Source organism: Doryrhamphus excisus, linkage group LG2, assembly GCF_037039965.1.
Source record: "Doryrhamphus excisus strain RoL-2023G ecotype Guam linkage group LG2, RoL_Dexc_Guam_v1.1, whole genome shotgun sequence".
Taxonomy (NCBI): Eukaryota; Metazoa; Chordata; class Actinopteri; order Syngnathiformes; family Syngnathidae; genus Doryrhamphus; species Doryrhamphus excisus.
In genome coordinates, this window is record NC_136358.1 from 20,042,841 (window position 1) to 20,055,849 (window position 13,009).

General features: G+C 45.8%; 3 protein-coding genes across 3 annotated transcripts; 2 read left to right on the top strand and 1 right to left on the bottom strand.

Moving 5' to 3' along the window:
* The first annotated feature begins 108 nt into the window (after positions 1–108).
* guca1aa (guanylate cyclase activator 1Aa) lies at positions 109–2,885 on the top strand. Its single transcript, XM_058077080.2, has 4 exons — positions 109–404; positions 2,007–2,156; positions 2,351–2,444; positions 2,526–2,885. The coding sequence occupies exons 1-4, from the start codon at positions 207–209 to the stop codon at positions 2,651–2,653; spliced, it is 570 nt and encodes a 189-aa protein (XP_057933063.1). The 5' UTR covers positions 109–206; the 3' UTR covers positions 2,654–2,885.
* A 493-nt stretch (positions 2,886–3,378) lies between these two features.
* On the bottom strand, positions 3,379–8,323 carry orc5 (origin recognition complex, subunit 5). Its single transcript, XM_058077070.2, has 14 exons — positions 7,372–8,323; positions 7,137–7,229; positions 6,896–7,081; positions 6,752–6,826; positions 6,511–6,622; positions 6,246–6,376; positions 5,456–5,504; positions 5,284–5,374; positions 4,958–5,007; positions 4,771–4,883; positions 4,002–4,052; positions 3,811–3,921; positions 3,616–3,728; positions 3,379–3,514 (listed from the first exon to the last, which is right to left on the bottom strand). Exons 1-14 carry the CDS (start codon positions 7,483–7,485, stop codon positions 3,469–3,471), a joined length of 1,335 nt encoding a protein of 444 aa, XP_057933053.2. The 5' UTR covers positions 7,486–8,323; the 3' UTR covers positions 3,379–3,468.
* Positions 8,054–12,855, top strand: lhfpl3 (LHFPL tetraspan subfamily member 3). Its single transcript, XM_058077079.2, has 4 exons — positions 8,054–8,803; positions 10,490–10,720; positions 11,473–11,530; positions 11,593–12,855. Exons 1-3 carry the CDS (start codon positions 8,368–8,370, stop codon positions 11,493–11,495), a joined length of 690 nt encoding a protein of 229 aa, XP_057933062.2. The 5' UTR covers positions 8,054–8,367; the 3' UTR covers positions 11,496–11,530; positions 11,593–12,855.
* The last annotated feature ends 154 nt before the right edge of the window (positions 12,856–13,009 follow it).

A 13,009-nucleotide genomic window follows, 5' to 3' on the forward strand; every position in this document is an offset into this window, starting at 1 on the left:
AATTCTTAAGCCGCTCATCTGCCTGGATTAAAACCGGGGATTAAACCCGACGAGGGCACCCTGGTGGGCGTGGCAGACCCAAACACGTGAACTACAAAAGCTGTCTGCCAGCTCCTGCGCTTCTTCACCCTGCGACGTCCCGCTGTTGTGTGACCGTGAAGACGGACGCGCTCCGCTTCACAGTAGACCAGTCGGGAGTCGGCATCATGGGTAACTCTACGGGCAGCACGGTGGACGACATGCAAGCGGTGGAGATGCACCTCTGGTACAAGAAGTTCATGACGGAGTGTCCGTCGGGTCAGCTCACCCTGCACGAGTTCAAGCAGTTCTTCGGGTTGCGGGGGCTGGACGCCGAGGCCAACGACTACATTGAGCAAATGTTCCGCACCTTTGACATGAATAAGGTACTCCGAATTACACAGGGCTCTCGAATGCAGCTTTTAGTTGTACTTCTGTTTTCATCCGATGTGATGGGAATCTAGCAGTAGAACGGTGGCTTTCATGCTGATACCAATCCGTGTCCACGTGGACGGCGGAAAGCTAAGCAAGTTGAGCTAAATTGATACCCTCAAGCGTTTAATTAACGCTTAATTGACTTAATAGCTTCTCTGGCGTCACGAAGGGCTGAGTTAGCTCCAATCTGTGTGGACTTCCTGTCACTTTAAATGAAAACATTAAATGAAGACGATACATTGAATGCAAGAGTTAGTGGTTGTCCAAGTGTGCCCATGACCGGACCAGGGTGTACCCCGCCAGATGACCCGTGACCTAATTAGGGCAAGAAAAATGGAAAACCGTGCTAGAATGTTTAGGTGATAAAGATGTTCAAAATATTACACACAGCTGTGAGGCCAAAAACGAAAAAAACCAAAAAAAAAACGATGCCAAGTCAGCAATATCGACGGATTACATCGCAGTAGCTTGCGTACCTAATGTTGTGGCCGTTGAGTGTAAATAACGTCTGCTCAAACGATGACCTATCATTTACATCAGGGGTCTCAAACACGCGGCCCGCGGGCCAAATGTGGCGCGCAGGACACTAGTTTGAGGCCCCCGCCTTGATATGAAAGTTTAATGTAAAGTTTGATATGGATGCTGTATGGTATGCACCCAGAAACAAATTATTACATTTGATTAATGTTCATGTTAAACGTTAAATAACTGTTAATAGTTATCCTCCCTATCCATGTGGAAGTGGTAAGTTTTTGGCTATTTAAGTTTAAAGGAAATAACTTGAAGGCTACCGTTTAGGTCGCTAGCTCTCCAGTTTGCGAGTTAGCATGTGTCTCAAGACCCTGCAGTTGCGCAATATGTTGTAAATAAAAAAAAAAAAAAAAAAAGAGTATAAATGTGACTATAGTCGTGTTTTGTCATGTCTAAAGGGCTCTAATAATGCTTTGTTCATTTTAATCTGAAAAAAATCATTTGTCTACCCACCAACTATATGTGGTTTTTTAAGTTTTTATTATCTGCTGTTTTATTATTATTATTATATTTATTTATTACTGATTGATTGATTTTCTTTATTCTTGATTTGTTTATTTATTTTCATTTTTATTTATTTTGTATATTTTTCTGTTTTTAATAAATGCATTTTTTTGGGGGGGGGGGGGGGACCTGATGCGGCCCAGCCTTGCCCAGACCCTAGCTCCAGTGGCCCCCAGGTAAATTGAGTTTGAGACCCCTGATTTACATGAAGGATATGTCTGAGACAAGGTCATCACAGGATGCGTCTGTCTGGCGGGGGCCCGCTGGTTCCCGAATTAGACGCCCCGACAGCTTGTGCCAGATGACGGTAATCTTTACACATGATCTGAACTGTCAGATTATCTGATGCTCAGATTACTTTGTCCCGACTCTCCCTGACACGCTTCATATCTTCAGACTATGACGTCCCGTCAGAAAACCGAAACAGGACCGTTACGTTACCGTGGTGGAGAACTGAATTACGTTGACTAAACATCGCATTTCGGTATAACAGTACGCTGCCCCCCCACCCCTCACAGGACGGCTACATCGACTTTATGGAGTACGTGGCGGCGCTCAGCCTGGTGATGCGCGGCAAGATGGAGCACAAGCTGCGTTGGTACTTCAAGCTGTACGACGTGGACGGCAACGGCTGCATAGACCGATACGAGCTGCTCAACATCATCAAGGTGACTTCACCTGGATGCGGTTTCTCATGCAGGCATTTAGTTCTGGCGGCCTGCCATGAATCAACTTGGACCGCCACAGATAGATGCAGTGCTACAACATGTTCACCCCGCTCTTTATAATGGGACTGTCTGTGTAGATGATATCGGGACATACTACATCATGACAATAGTAATAAGTGTGTTGTATCCCGCAGGCCATTCGCGCCATCAACGGCACAGACAGCCAGGAAACGACGGCCGAGGACTTCACAAACAGAGTGTTTGACCGCATCGACATCAACGGCGATGGTGATTACCGGCCATTTTCAGCATATTTTACAAATGGTCGATTGAGTTTCATGAAAAAAAACAACGTGTTCTCCGACACAGGCGAACTCTCCCTGGAAGAGTTTGTGGCGGGCGCTCGCACCGACACCGACTTCATGGAGGTGATGATGAAAAGTCTGGACCTGTCCCACATCGTGGCCATGATCCACAGCCGGAGGCACAGTGTTTAGGACAGGGACGGTATAGGAATTATTGTGATTATCTGACCCGTGAAGTTAGCCTTAGCCTGTTGCTATCCAAATGAATTCACGGGAGCTGGAAGGGGAACGCCGTCGGGCATTTCCTGCTATGATTTTTAATGTATATATTTGTAACATATGGAAATATCCCCAACGGATGCAACGCTGCATCATACGTACTTTCATCAAGTGCTTGTTTGTACAATAAAGTTGACAGGTGTCACATTTATCCGGTGGGTGTAATATTTCCAGTGAAATGGAAATTGCATTTTAACATCTTCCCTTATTATTATAATTATTACATATATATATATACACACATACACACACACACACACACACATATATATATATATATATATACACATACATATAGATATAAAGTGGCAGGGTGGCACGGCGGTCGAGTGGTTAGCGCGCAGACCTCACAGCTAGGAGACCAGGGTTCAATTCCACCCTCTGTGTTTGCATGTTCTCCGGTTTCCTCCCACTCCAAATTGTCCATAGGTATGAATGTGAGTGTGAATGATTGTTTGTCTATATGTGCCCTGTGATTGGCTGGCCACCAGTCCAGGGTGTACCCCGCCTCTCGCCCGAAAAACAGCTGGGATAAGCTCCAGCACCCCCCGCGCCCCTCGTGAGGAAAAGCGGTAGAAAATGAATGAATGAATTAATATAAAGTCAAAAGAACGGAGGCCAATCCCAACCCCATGCATGTTGAGTGATTTATTCCACCATGACCAAAAGGTGGCAGCATAACTGCGTCTATTAAAGTCCAATCAGAGTGTCCATGAAGATGGAGTGCCTCATATGAAGTCATAGAGATACTTGATAATGTCAAAGTTGACCGTCCTGGAAGAAGAGTGCCAGCGTTTGCATCAGGTGGAGTCATGGCGTTGGTGGATGTGTATCCCTGAGGACACACACACACGCGCACACGCACACACACTTACTTGGATACAGCACAGATGAAATCCATGGAGACGGCACATTTGTACTTGGGGGCGTCCAGCTGCTCGTCATGGCTGACCTGAGTCAACAGCTGTAAGGTCACCAGGGAGGAGATCTAACGAAAGAGAAAAGATGAGGTGAGATGATCACCGTGGTTACAGCTCGGGCCCAAACAAGAGACTAAAGACTGCGCCGACCTGAGAGAAGATGCTGGCGGTGGGTGCCACCCTGCTGTCCACCACGCTGTAGAAAATGGCGAGGAGGCGGTCGAGAGGGAACGGCTTGGGTCCCAGCAAGTGGTTGCTGGTCTGAAGATGGACGACAATGTGAGCTTTGGGTTTGGGTGCGTGAAGAGCCAAGTGACGTGCTTCCGAGTCTGCATGCTCACCTTCTCGTTCTTCTTCAGGAAGTGTTTGGCTTTTCTTATTTTACCGTGGTGCTGTCGGGAAGGAAAAGGTGAGCAAGTCAAGCAAGCACAGTCGACTTGCTGGTGCAGAGTCCAAAATGTGCAGAGTGAGATGTTGGTGTAGGACAGGGGTGGGCAAACTACGGCCCGGGGGCCACATGCGGCCCACCAAGTGTTTGAATCCGGCCCGCCAGTTGCTTTTTCAGTATTTCAACTTTTAACATACAAACTGGCAACATGTCTTATTTAGTCATTTTTTTTTTAAATGTAAAATTTAGTGACATAGTTTGATGTTTAAAGTGCTCCTGAAAAAAGCCACATGAGAACATACAGCTACAATTAGACAAATCATTCAAGGAAAATGTGTGTGTTAAATACATGTTCTGGCCCCCTGGACAATTTTGTTAACTCAATGCGGCCCACGGGTCAAAATATTTGCCCACCCCTGGTGTAGGAGAACATGGAGCCCAAGAAGCATCATCACTGTTTTAAGTGTGCTACAAACAAAACCAACGTTGTACGTCCAGAACATCATGAGATGTCAATGCCACACACGTCTCATGACACGCTCATCTCGCCAACCAACACCCCCCCCGCAGTCTATTTATTTCTTCCTTTGACAGCACAGCTCATGCATGCGAGTCGCTATCTCGGGCTCCTGCTGTAATGGTGACAGCGGCGCCAGGAACGTGGCTCCATCTCCCCTGGGGCTTGCTGTCAAGCGCCTGCCTCAGTGCAGGGCTGCCTTTACCTTGACGAAGAAGCGCTTGTCGGTGCGGGCGGGGTTGTAGGACGCCAGGTAGGCGGCGATCAGCAGGAACTTGGAGTAATAAGGCAGTTCCACGTGCGTGTGCGCCGACAAGCCTGAGAGGAGAACAACGTGATTGCTCGCAGCTTCCTGGCTTTCATACAAAAACATAAACATGAGCGTTGCGTACCTCTCACAGGCCCGGCTTCGGTCTCCAATTGCATTTCCTCCCACTGGAGGCTGGAAGACACACATGAAGGTGTGCGGATATATATATATATATACATATACACATATATACATATACACACACATATATATATACACATATACACACATATATACACATATACACACATATATACATATACACACATATATACATATACACACATATACATATATACATATACACACATACATATATACATATACACACATACATATACACACATACATATATACATATACACATATACATAAGCACACAGGAAGTAGTGGACAGGCTGCACTCACCTGGACACCTCACGCAGGTAGACCGTCTGCATGGCCTTCTTCAAGTGAGGCTCAATGTTTCGCCACAGCTTGTGGGTGTCGCTCTCTTTCACTGGCAACACAACACAATTAAGACACACACAAGCACACACACACACACACACGGAATCTTTGAACCATATGAATAACTTACCTTTCCCTTCGGACAGAGGCTCGCAAAACTTGGAAAAGTTGAGCGCAGCCTGGTTTCAAAAGAAAGAAAAAAAATGTCAACATGCAATAGTGCTACACGATAATTGCACCATAAATGATTGCTGATAAACGATATTATTGTCAGTGTCTTTTCATGAATGTAATAATATATGGCATAATAATGCAAGGACACCACATCAAAATCAATAAACTTTAATTTCAAGAGTATTAAACTAGTAAAACGCAATGTGTGTGTGTGTGTGTGGGGCTAGCAAGTAGCACACAAAGAGCACACAAAGAGAATGAATGACTGACGGGAGGGCTCACTCTGTTCATTCTGCTATAAAACCAACACGCCCAGAGTGAACCCTCTGTCATCCAGACTGTTTGGTAGAGGGAGTATATGTCAAAATATCGAATGATCTGTCCTGACATGCCTAGCCTGCGATTGGCTGGCCACCAGCCCAAGTCAGCTGGAATAGGCTCCAGCACGGAGGCATAGAAGATGGATGGATGTATGGGTAGGCCTAGCTGGCAAAAGCAAATAGGACACGTGTCGACAGCGGGCCAAGCAATGCAGGTTTTTTTTTCCAAGCAGTTTCTTTGACTTCAATGATTTGATTTGATTGACGAGCTCCTTCCCTCAAACCAAAGGAGGGTTTCATCATTCAAAATCACCCGCTTTTGTGACCGTCTGGAAAGAAAACCTGCAGTGTCTCGGCACTCCACGGCACGAGTTTGACACCCTTGAATTAGGAGAAATATTTGAGTGACGTTTGAGCCCCTCCCACCAGGTGGCGCAGCTCTCTGAGGTCCCGACAGACTGCGTAGAAGACACCCAGCAGGATGTTGATGTAGGAAGAGTAGAAGTCAGCGGAATAGGATGGATGTCGGTCCTGGGACAAGATCTGGTGCAGCTCAGCTAAATTTAAAAAAAAAAAAAAAATGATATCCACACTTTCACATATATTCACACCATATATTCACACAAAGAAAACATCTCGCATGGTTGAGGTGTTATCGTCAGGCGGTGTGACGGGACCAGGGTATAAATACCTTTGCTGTAGTCAGGGAAGTGGAGCAGAAGAGGCTCAAAGCAGCCCGTGCTCGGCCTGAACGTGTCCCACGCTATCTCACTGAGCAGGATGATGCTCACGTTGTCCTCCACCTGCAGGGGGGGGGGGGGCGTGTGTAGGTTCACACATGCGTGGCCAAAACTAAACAGACCAAGCCTTGACAGAGAACTCCACTTCCGTTACCAAATATGGTTCCATGCAAGGAGCTAACTCGTGCTCACCAGTTCCTGAAGACGCAGGAGAGCCGGGAGGAGATTAGCGTCCATGTCTCGTAGCATTTCAGCTTTTTCCACCACCTGAAAATCCCCAAATTTGTTAATGCTCATCACAACATCAGCCTAATCGGATGCTATGTGTTCACTCACAATGTACCGCGTCTCTGTGGCGGCGAACCGGGAGCCATGCTGCTTGTAGATTCGGACGAAGTCGGATAACGACGGGCTCCTTGGGAGCGCGGCAGCGGCGTCTCGCCCAAAGAAAGTCAGAAGCACTTCTTCAAAGAGCAGGGCGATGGAAATGCACTCGACGCAGCTGATACTAGCGTGAGGCAACTACACAGATACAAATAACGCATGGGTGACATCTTGGGGACATATTTCCTTTTACCTCCAGCTCCCTCAGTAGGATGTTGACAACATGACTCTTCCCAGAGGCTCGATGACCGTAGATGAAGATTGAAGGGAAGCTGTAGTGCTGTGGCTGTTGAAACACATTACAATACCATCATAAAGGAATACATACAAAATGGCTGAAAATGCAGTGGCAATACACTCAACTCCATACATAGCCACCGCCTGCATTTAAGTACATTGTGTCAAGTCAAAACAAAGTGACGTCTGACCTCCCCCATCAGCGACAGCAACATCCCGGCCTGAAGCTCTCTGCCGGGTATCTGCTCGGCCACCCTCAGCAGCCTGTCCTCCTCGTAGCCCGGTTGTTGCAGCAACGACGCCATGAAGGTGTCCACTTTTTAAGCTAGTTTATCACTTAGAAAGACACCTCGTACATGCTAGCTTGCTTTATTAGCTAGCCGTCAGCTCTTCGAGCGCTTTAACTTCACCGGAAGTTGAGCACAAAAGCGAATAAAACTGGGAATTATTCCGTAAATTAGCCCATTCAACAACAAAGACGCGGTGACATGTCGCTAACTTACACTAACACGGATAACAACCTTTAGATAATCCACAAAATGTCAGAAATGACTCAGCTAGCTTAACAGTCAGAGTTGGCAAAAGAGTTTCGCGGTTCTTCATGGACCTCACGAACCACGTGGTGAAAACGGCCAATCACAGTGAAGCATTGTTCTCATAGAGTCATGGGTAATGGTGTTTTTATGGCGATTTAGTATTCCTCGAAAAGCAACGGTGCTTGTTTGGTTAAATAAATGAATAAATACATAAATATTTTTGAATCATTACATTCGTTGTGTGTATTAAGTTGTGTAAAATATAATAATATACAAATCATATACACATTGACTTTTGCACTGCAGATGCAATTGCGTGCTTGATCAAGCCACGCACACGCAGACACACAAGCACCCGCGCGCAGTGTAGGCTACGTCAGACAGGGATTAAGGGATGTGGGTTAGCCCTGAATTATCCACGGCTGTGTGCGGTGCAAGCGTCGAGCACACATCTCTGGACTCTGCTCGGGGAAATATTTCACGGTGGATCCTGTCCGGATTCGCGTCGCTTTTCATGCACAGGCATGAGAGGAAAGCATCGTGACGCTTCCGTGGAGGAGACAGGGACGCGGTGCTGGGATTTGGACTGAAAGGAGAGTGTCAAATAGAAGCGGCACATTCGAGTTTTTCCCCATCCGTCGAGCCCGGAGGATGGTTCCGGGGGCTCCGACCCCCGGCACCGCCATGCTCCCCGCCTTGGAGGCAGCCAAGATTTACCAGACCAACTACGTGCGTAACTCCCGCGCCATCGGCGTCCTGTGGGCCATCTTCACCATCCTCTTCGCCATCGTCAACGTGGTGTGCTTCATCCAGCCCTACTGGATCGGGGACGGCGCCGACACCCCGCAGGCGGGCTACTTCGGCCTCTTCCACTACTGCATCGGCAGCGGTCTGTCCCGGGACCTGACGTGCCGGGGCAGCTTCACCGAGTTCGCCAGCATCCCTTCCGGTGCGTTCAAGGCCGCCTCCTTCTTTATCGGCATGTCCATGGCGCTGGTGCTCGGCTGCATCGGATGCTTCGTCCTCTTCTTCTTCTGCGGCACTGGCACCGTCTACAAGATCTGCGGGTGGATGCAGCTGGCTGCAGGTAGGCGCGTTTTCACCCACAGATTACCAGGAAGGTGCAACTTTGGTTGCAGGGTCACCGACCCTGGTGAGACAAGCGGCATAGAAAATGGATGGATGTGGAGGAGGTTCTAAGGAGGTTCAAGAGCTTCAAAACGCAAAAAGAAGAAATGGGAGCCAGACAAAGCATTGATTGCAAAAGATGCATTCAAGTGAAATAGGCCGTTTAAGATTGCAGCCTTGAATATGATTTAGTGTCAGGCATTCACACAGTCATCATATCCTGGTGGCAAAGGCAAAAAGCTTTCTCTCTTTGACCAAGCTGGTATGGTTGAGCTGCCTCGGGCAGCGCCATCGCTGCCGAGCTTGGACGCAGGAAGAACGCCATTTCTAACTTCTCCAAACATCCTGAGGCTCGGGGGACTAAAAGGTCAAGTGGTAGAGCCAAAAGAGCAGGATCCCATTGGCTGTCCATCTACACACGGGACCATCCTGGGCCCCCATGAAGGTCGGTACTGGTGCCGAGTGCGGTCCCATAACCATCGGACGCCATCCGCCAGAGATGCTCATTTGATCTACCGTGACATAAGAAAGAAAATGGCCGTGGGAGGAAACAACCCTGCAAAGAATTGGCACAGACACACTTGTCATAGATCCTCTATATGACAGGAGCGCCCTGCTGTTTTTAAGCAAATAAACTACTCAAAGATCCTCTATACAGCTGCTGTTTGTGAGAAGCTGTTCCGAGTCAAAGATTGTCTATATTACAGGAGCACTCTCCTGGTCAAAGACGCTCACTATGGCTGCTGTGATAGTCAAAGATCCTCTATATGACAGGAACACCCTACTGTTATTCAGGATCTACTGCTGGTCAAAGATTGTTACGTCTGCAGTCTTCGTAAGGATGTAGTGGCATACATAAGCGGCTATCTGCTGCCATCGCCATGGCAACCGCCTCCTGTCCTCTTCCTTCGGCATCAGCAGCCGTCACAGGAGCGCACGTCTACAAAAAAGATGAAGTCTTCAATCATTCAAATTGGGGGGATGGGGGGGGGCGCTGTGGTCCTCGAGGTCATCCATGGCGCCAAGAAAAAAAAAGTAGCTAAAAATTAATCCAATAAATAGTATTTCCTATCATTTAGTACTCCATACATGTACAATAATTAGTATTTCCCATCATTTAGTACTCTATGCATGTACAATAATTAGTATTTCATACTGTTTGGTACTCTATGCATGTGCAATAATTTGTATTTCTTATTGTTGGGTACTCTATGCATGTGCAATAATTAGTATTTTTTATTGTTTAGTCCTCTATGCATGTCCAATAATTAGTATTTCTTATAGTTTAGTACTCTATACATGTAACATAATTAGTTTTCCCTATCGTTTAGTCCTCTATGCATGTACGATAATTAGTATTTTTTATCGTTTAGTCCTCTATGCATGTCCAATAATTAGTATTTGCTATCGTTTAGTCCTCTATGCATGTACGATAATTAGTATTTCCTATTGTTTACATCATAATATGAATACATGAACTATAAGATGAACATGAATGAATGCAATTTGACTTAAATGACATTTAACGGTCAATAAAGCAATGAAAGGAGCTGTACTGATCAATAATTAAGGACTGAAATACATACATGGATATTGAATATTGAAGTATAGCAAATACTAACCGTGGGCGTGTTTTCCTCCCGAGGCACGTGCCTGGTCCTGGGCTGCATGATCTACCCGGACGGCTGGGACAGCGACGAGGTGAAGCGGATGTGTGGCGAGCAGACGGACAAATACACGCTGGGCGCCTGCTCGGTGCGCTGGGCCTACATCCTGGCCATCATGGGCATCATGGACGCCCTCATCCTCTCCTTCCTGGCCTTCGTGCTGGGGAACCGCCAGGACAACCTCATGTCCGAGGAGCTGCTGGGAGACAGTAAGGACACGATTCCCATTCCAGGATTCCTTCCCTCACAGGGAACTCACTAGCACATGTCAGGCATCTTTAGATCTTTAGGTGGAGATGATAGAGGGCAACGGGGCGGCCATTTTGAGGGTTAATCCAAGGCCTCAATGGGGGTCTCCGCATCTCCTTGCCAGCCCCGCCCTCATCAATCACAGCCGGGGGGCGTGGTTATCTGAGGAACCAAAGAAGCAGAGGCTGCAATTAGAGATTGATACCAGCAGTGGCCGGTAGAGGGCGCAATGACGCCAGGCCAGACAGGATACAGTTGAAAACAAAACTAAGAAAGCTATCTCGTTTTTTCCTGTTAAAACGTCAAAATAACAACAAGCAGACAAAAAGCGAATGAAGTGAAGGTCACAAGAAAAGAAAAACAAAAAAAATTTAAAGAGGATGTTTTTATGGCCATTAGCCTCAGCAGAAACTTCATTTGTAAACACTTATTTTCAGCAGTTTTTACATTTTATATATAACTATGATACACAAGCATTAATTAAAACACAAGATTATCATAATAAAACGCCAAAGAAATTAATTCTCAAATGAATTTAAATTGAGATATCAATAAAATGGAGACTTCTAACATTAAAAGGATGTTCCAAATGGCAGCCGTTTTGCTTGCTGCCACTCAATCCAACACAACACCGCCCTCTGGTGGTCAACAGCGGTACTGGGCAGCAGCCCGCCCATTTTAACCATTCTCTCTCTCTCCATTTCTCCCCCAGAGAGTGGTAGCAATGCCATTTAACGTGCAGGAAATCAGCAGTATCGCACATGCAAAAGGTAAGCAGTGTATTTAGATGCTAAATATACTTAGATGTGACGTATAATCTTCCACAATATAGGTCTTACTTCCTGCATCACGTGATCACCGGAGGATGCTGCCGTCTTCTTCCGGTCAAAGCTGCTGATGCCAGTCCACTGGGAATATTCCAAGTGTAAAATAGGTTGTGTCCTGAATGAGACATTGTCCACGTGGATGGGACACAGCATCACCTATAAACTTGGTTCGGGAAAAAAAGACTTTTTGCTCTGGGACACAAATTGGACAAAGAAAACATTTTCACTTTCATTTTCTAAAAAAGGGCCAAACTGAGTGGAGAGTAGGTTTTGTTATACTTCGATGTTTGGTGTTTAACTGTAGAGGTGAAAATGCACTAGAATTTACTCTCTAAGAATAGTATGTGCCATACAGTTGAGTATTGTGGAGTACTAAAGCAATGCATTATGGGAAGGACAGCAGCCAAAGTGCTGCATGCTACCTCTACAGTTCACTCATGTTTTGTTTTTGCCCAATAAATTCATCACTTTAGCTGACGTTTTATGGAGGCAGGAATGTTGCCCTCTTGTGGCCACAAGCAAGCATGCAAGTTATATGGCCAAATTAACTTCTCGTTAAAACAACATTGGTCGGGTTAAACAGTTCTAACATGATAAGGGAGGATCCTTCAGGTTGGGAGGGGTCCACTCTACCAACTGTAACATGCCGCACAACTCAAACCCACTTCATTTTTTTGTGAATGAATGTGATATTGCATAAAAGGAATAAATCATCATTTGATTGGGTCAAATTGTTAACCTTTAACTACCTTGAGTTGAGCTATGATCACATTTTTAATCGCCCCATAAATGAAATATGTAAATCAATCGCCAGACTACAAATGTCATTATATGTATGGAGGCAGTAATGCCGCCCTCTTGTGGCCAAAAAGGACAATGCAGGTTAAAAAGCCTGAACGCAAAGCTAAATCTCTTTAAAAAAACACTATTTGAACCAATGTTTGTCTGCTTCCGGTCAATGCTTGCATGCTTGGGGCTTGATTGACATTAACAAATGTTGACCTTGACTTACCTTGACCTTGATTAACTTGAGCTATGATGACGTTTCTAGCAGCCCTAAATGAAAAGTTCTGTACATCCACTGCAGACTACAGCTGTCATGAGATGGAGGCAGTGATGTCGCCCTCTTGTGGCCAAAAGACGAAATGCAGGTTAAGAGCCTAAAAAAGCAAAGCTAAATAAACAAACATCTATATTAAAACAACTTTCGACTATTTTAACACATTTGTTTTCTTTTTGTCCCCGTCAAGCAAGTGCATGCATAAATGTGTGAACTTCAGTAGTAATAAAAATCATCTGACGGTATTCAACCAAAAGCTGAACTACATCCAGTCACTACGTCCAACACTAAAATCACAGAATAATTTGATATTGTTGAATTAAAAACAACAAAAACAGAAACATTTCCTCTGTGATTGGTCC

What these genes read in the sequence shown, in the direction of transcription:
- guca1aa (XM_058077080.2), top strand. Translation starts at nt 207, where the DNA reads ATGGGTAACTCTACGGGCAGCACGGTGGACGACATGCAAGCGGTGGAG. An exon ending in GCACCTTTGACATGAATAAG is followed by an intron (nt 405 to 2,006) that starts GTACTCCGAATT and finishes CACCCCTCACAG; the next exon opens with GACGGCTACATCGACTTTAT. An exon ending in CATCGACATCAACGGCGATG is followed by an intron (nt 2,445 to 2,525) that starts GTGATTACCGGC and finishes TCTCCGACACAG; the next exon opens with GCGAACTCTCCCTGGAAGAG.
- lhfpl3 (XM_058077079.2), top strand. Translation starts at nt 8,368, where the DNA reads ATGGTTCCGGGGGCTCCGACCCCCGGCACCGCCATGCTCCCCGCCTTG. An exon ending in GTGGATGCAGCTGGCTGCAG is followed by an intron (nt 8,804 to 10,489) that starts GTAGGCGCGTTT and finishes TTTCCTCCCGAG; the next exon opens with GCACGTGCCTGGTCCTGGGC. An exon ending in CGAGGAGCTGCTGGGAGACA is followed by an intron (nt 10,721 to 11,472) that starts GTAAGGACACGA and finishes TTTCTCCCCCAG; the next exon opens with AGAGTGGTAGCAATGCCATT.
- orc5 (XM_058077070.2), bottom strand. Translation starts at nt 7,485, where the DNA reads ATGGCGTCGTTGCTGCAACAACCGGGCTACGAGGAGGACAGGCTGCTG. An exon ending in CTTCCCTGACTACAGCAAAG is followed by an intron (nt 6,377 to 6,510) that starts GTATTTATACCC and finishes TTTTAAATTTAG; the next exon opens with CTGAGCTGCACCAGATCTTG. An exon ending in CGAAGCCGGGCCTGTGAGAG is followed by an intron (nt 4,884 to 4,957) that starts GTACGCAACGCT and finishes TTCTCCTCTCAG; the next exon opens with GCTTGTCGGCGCACACGCAC.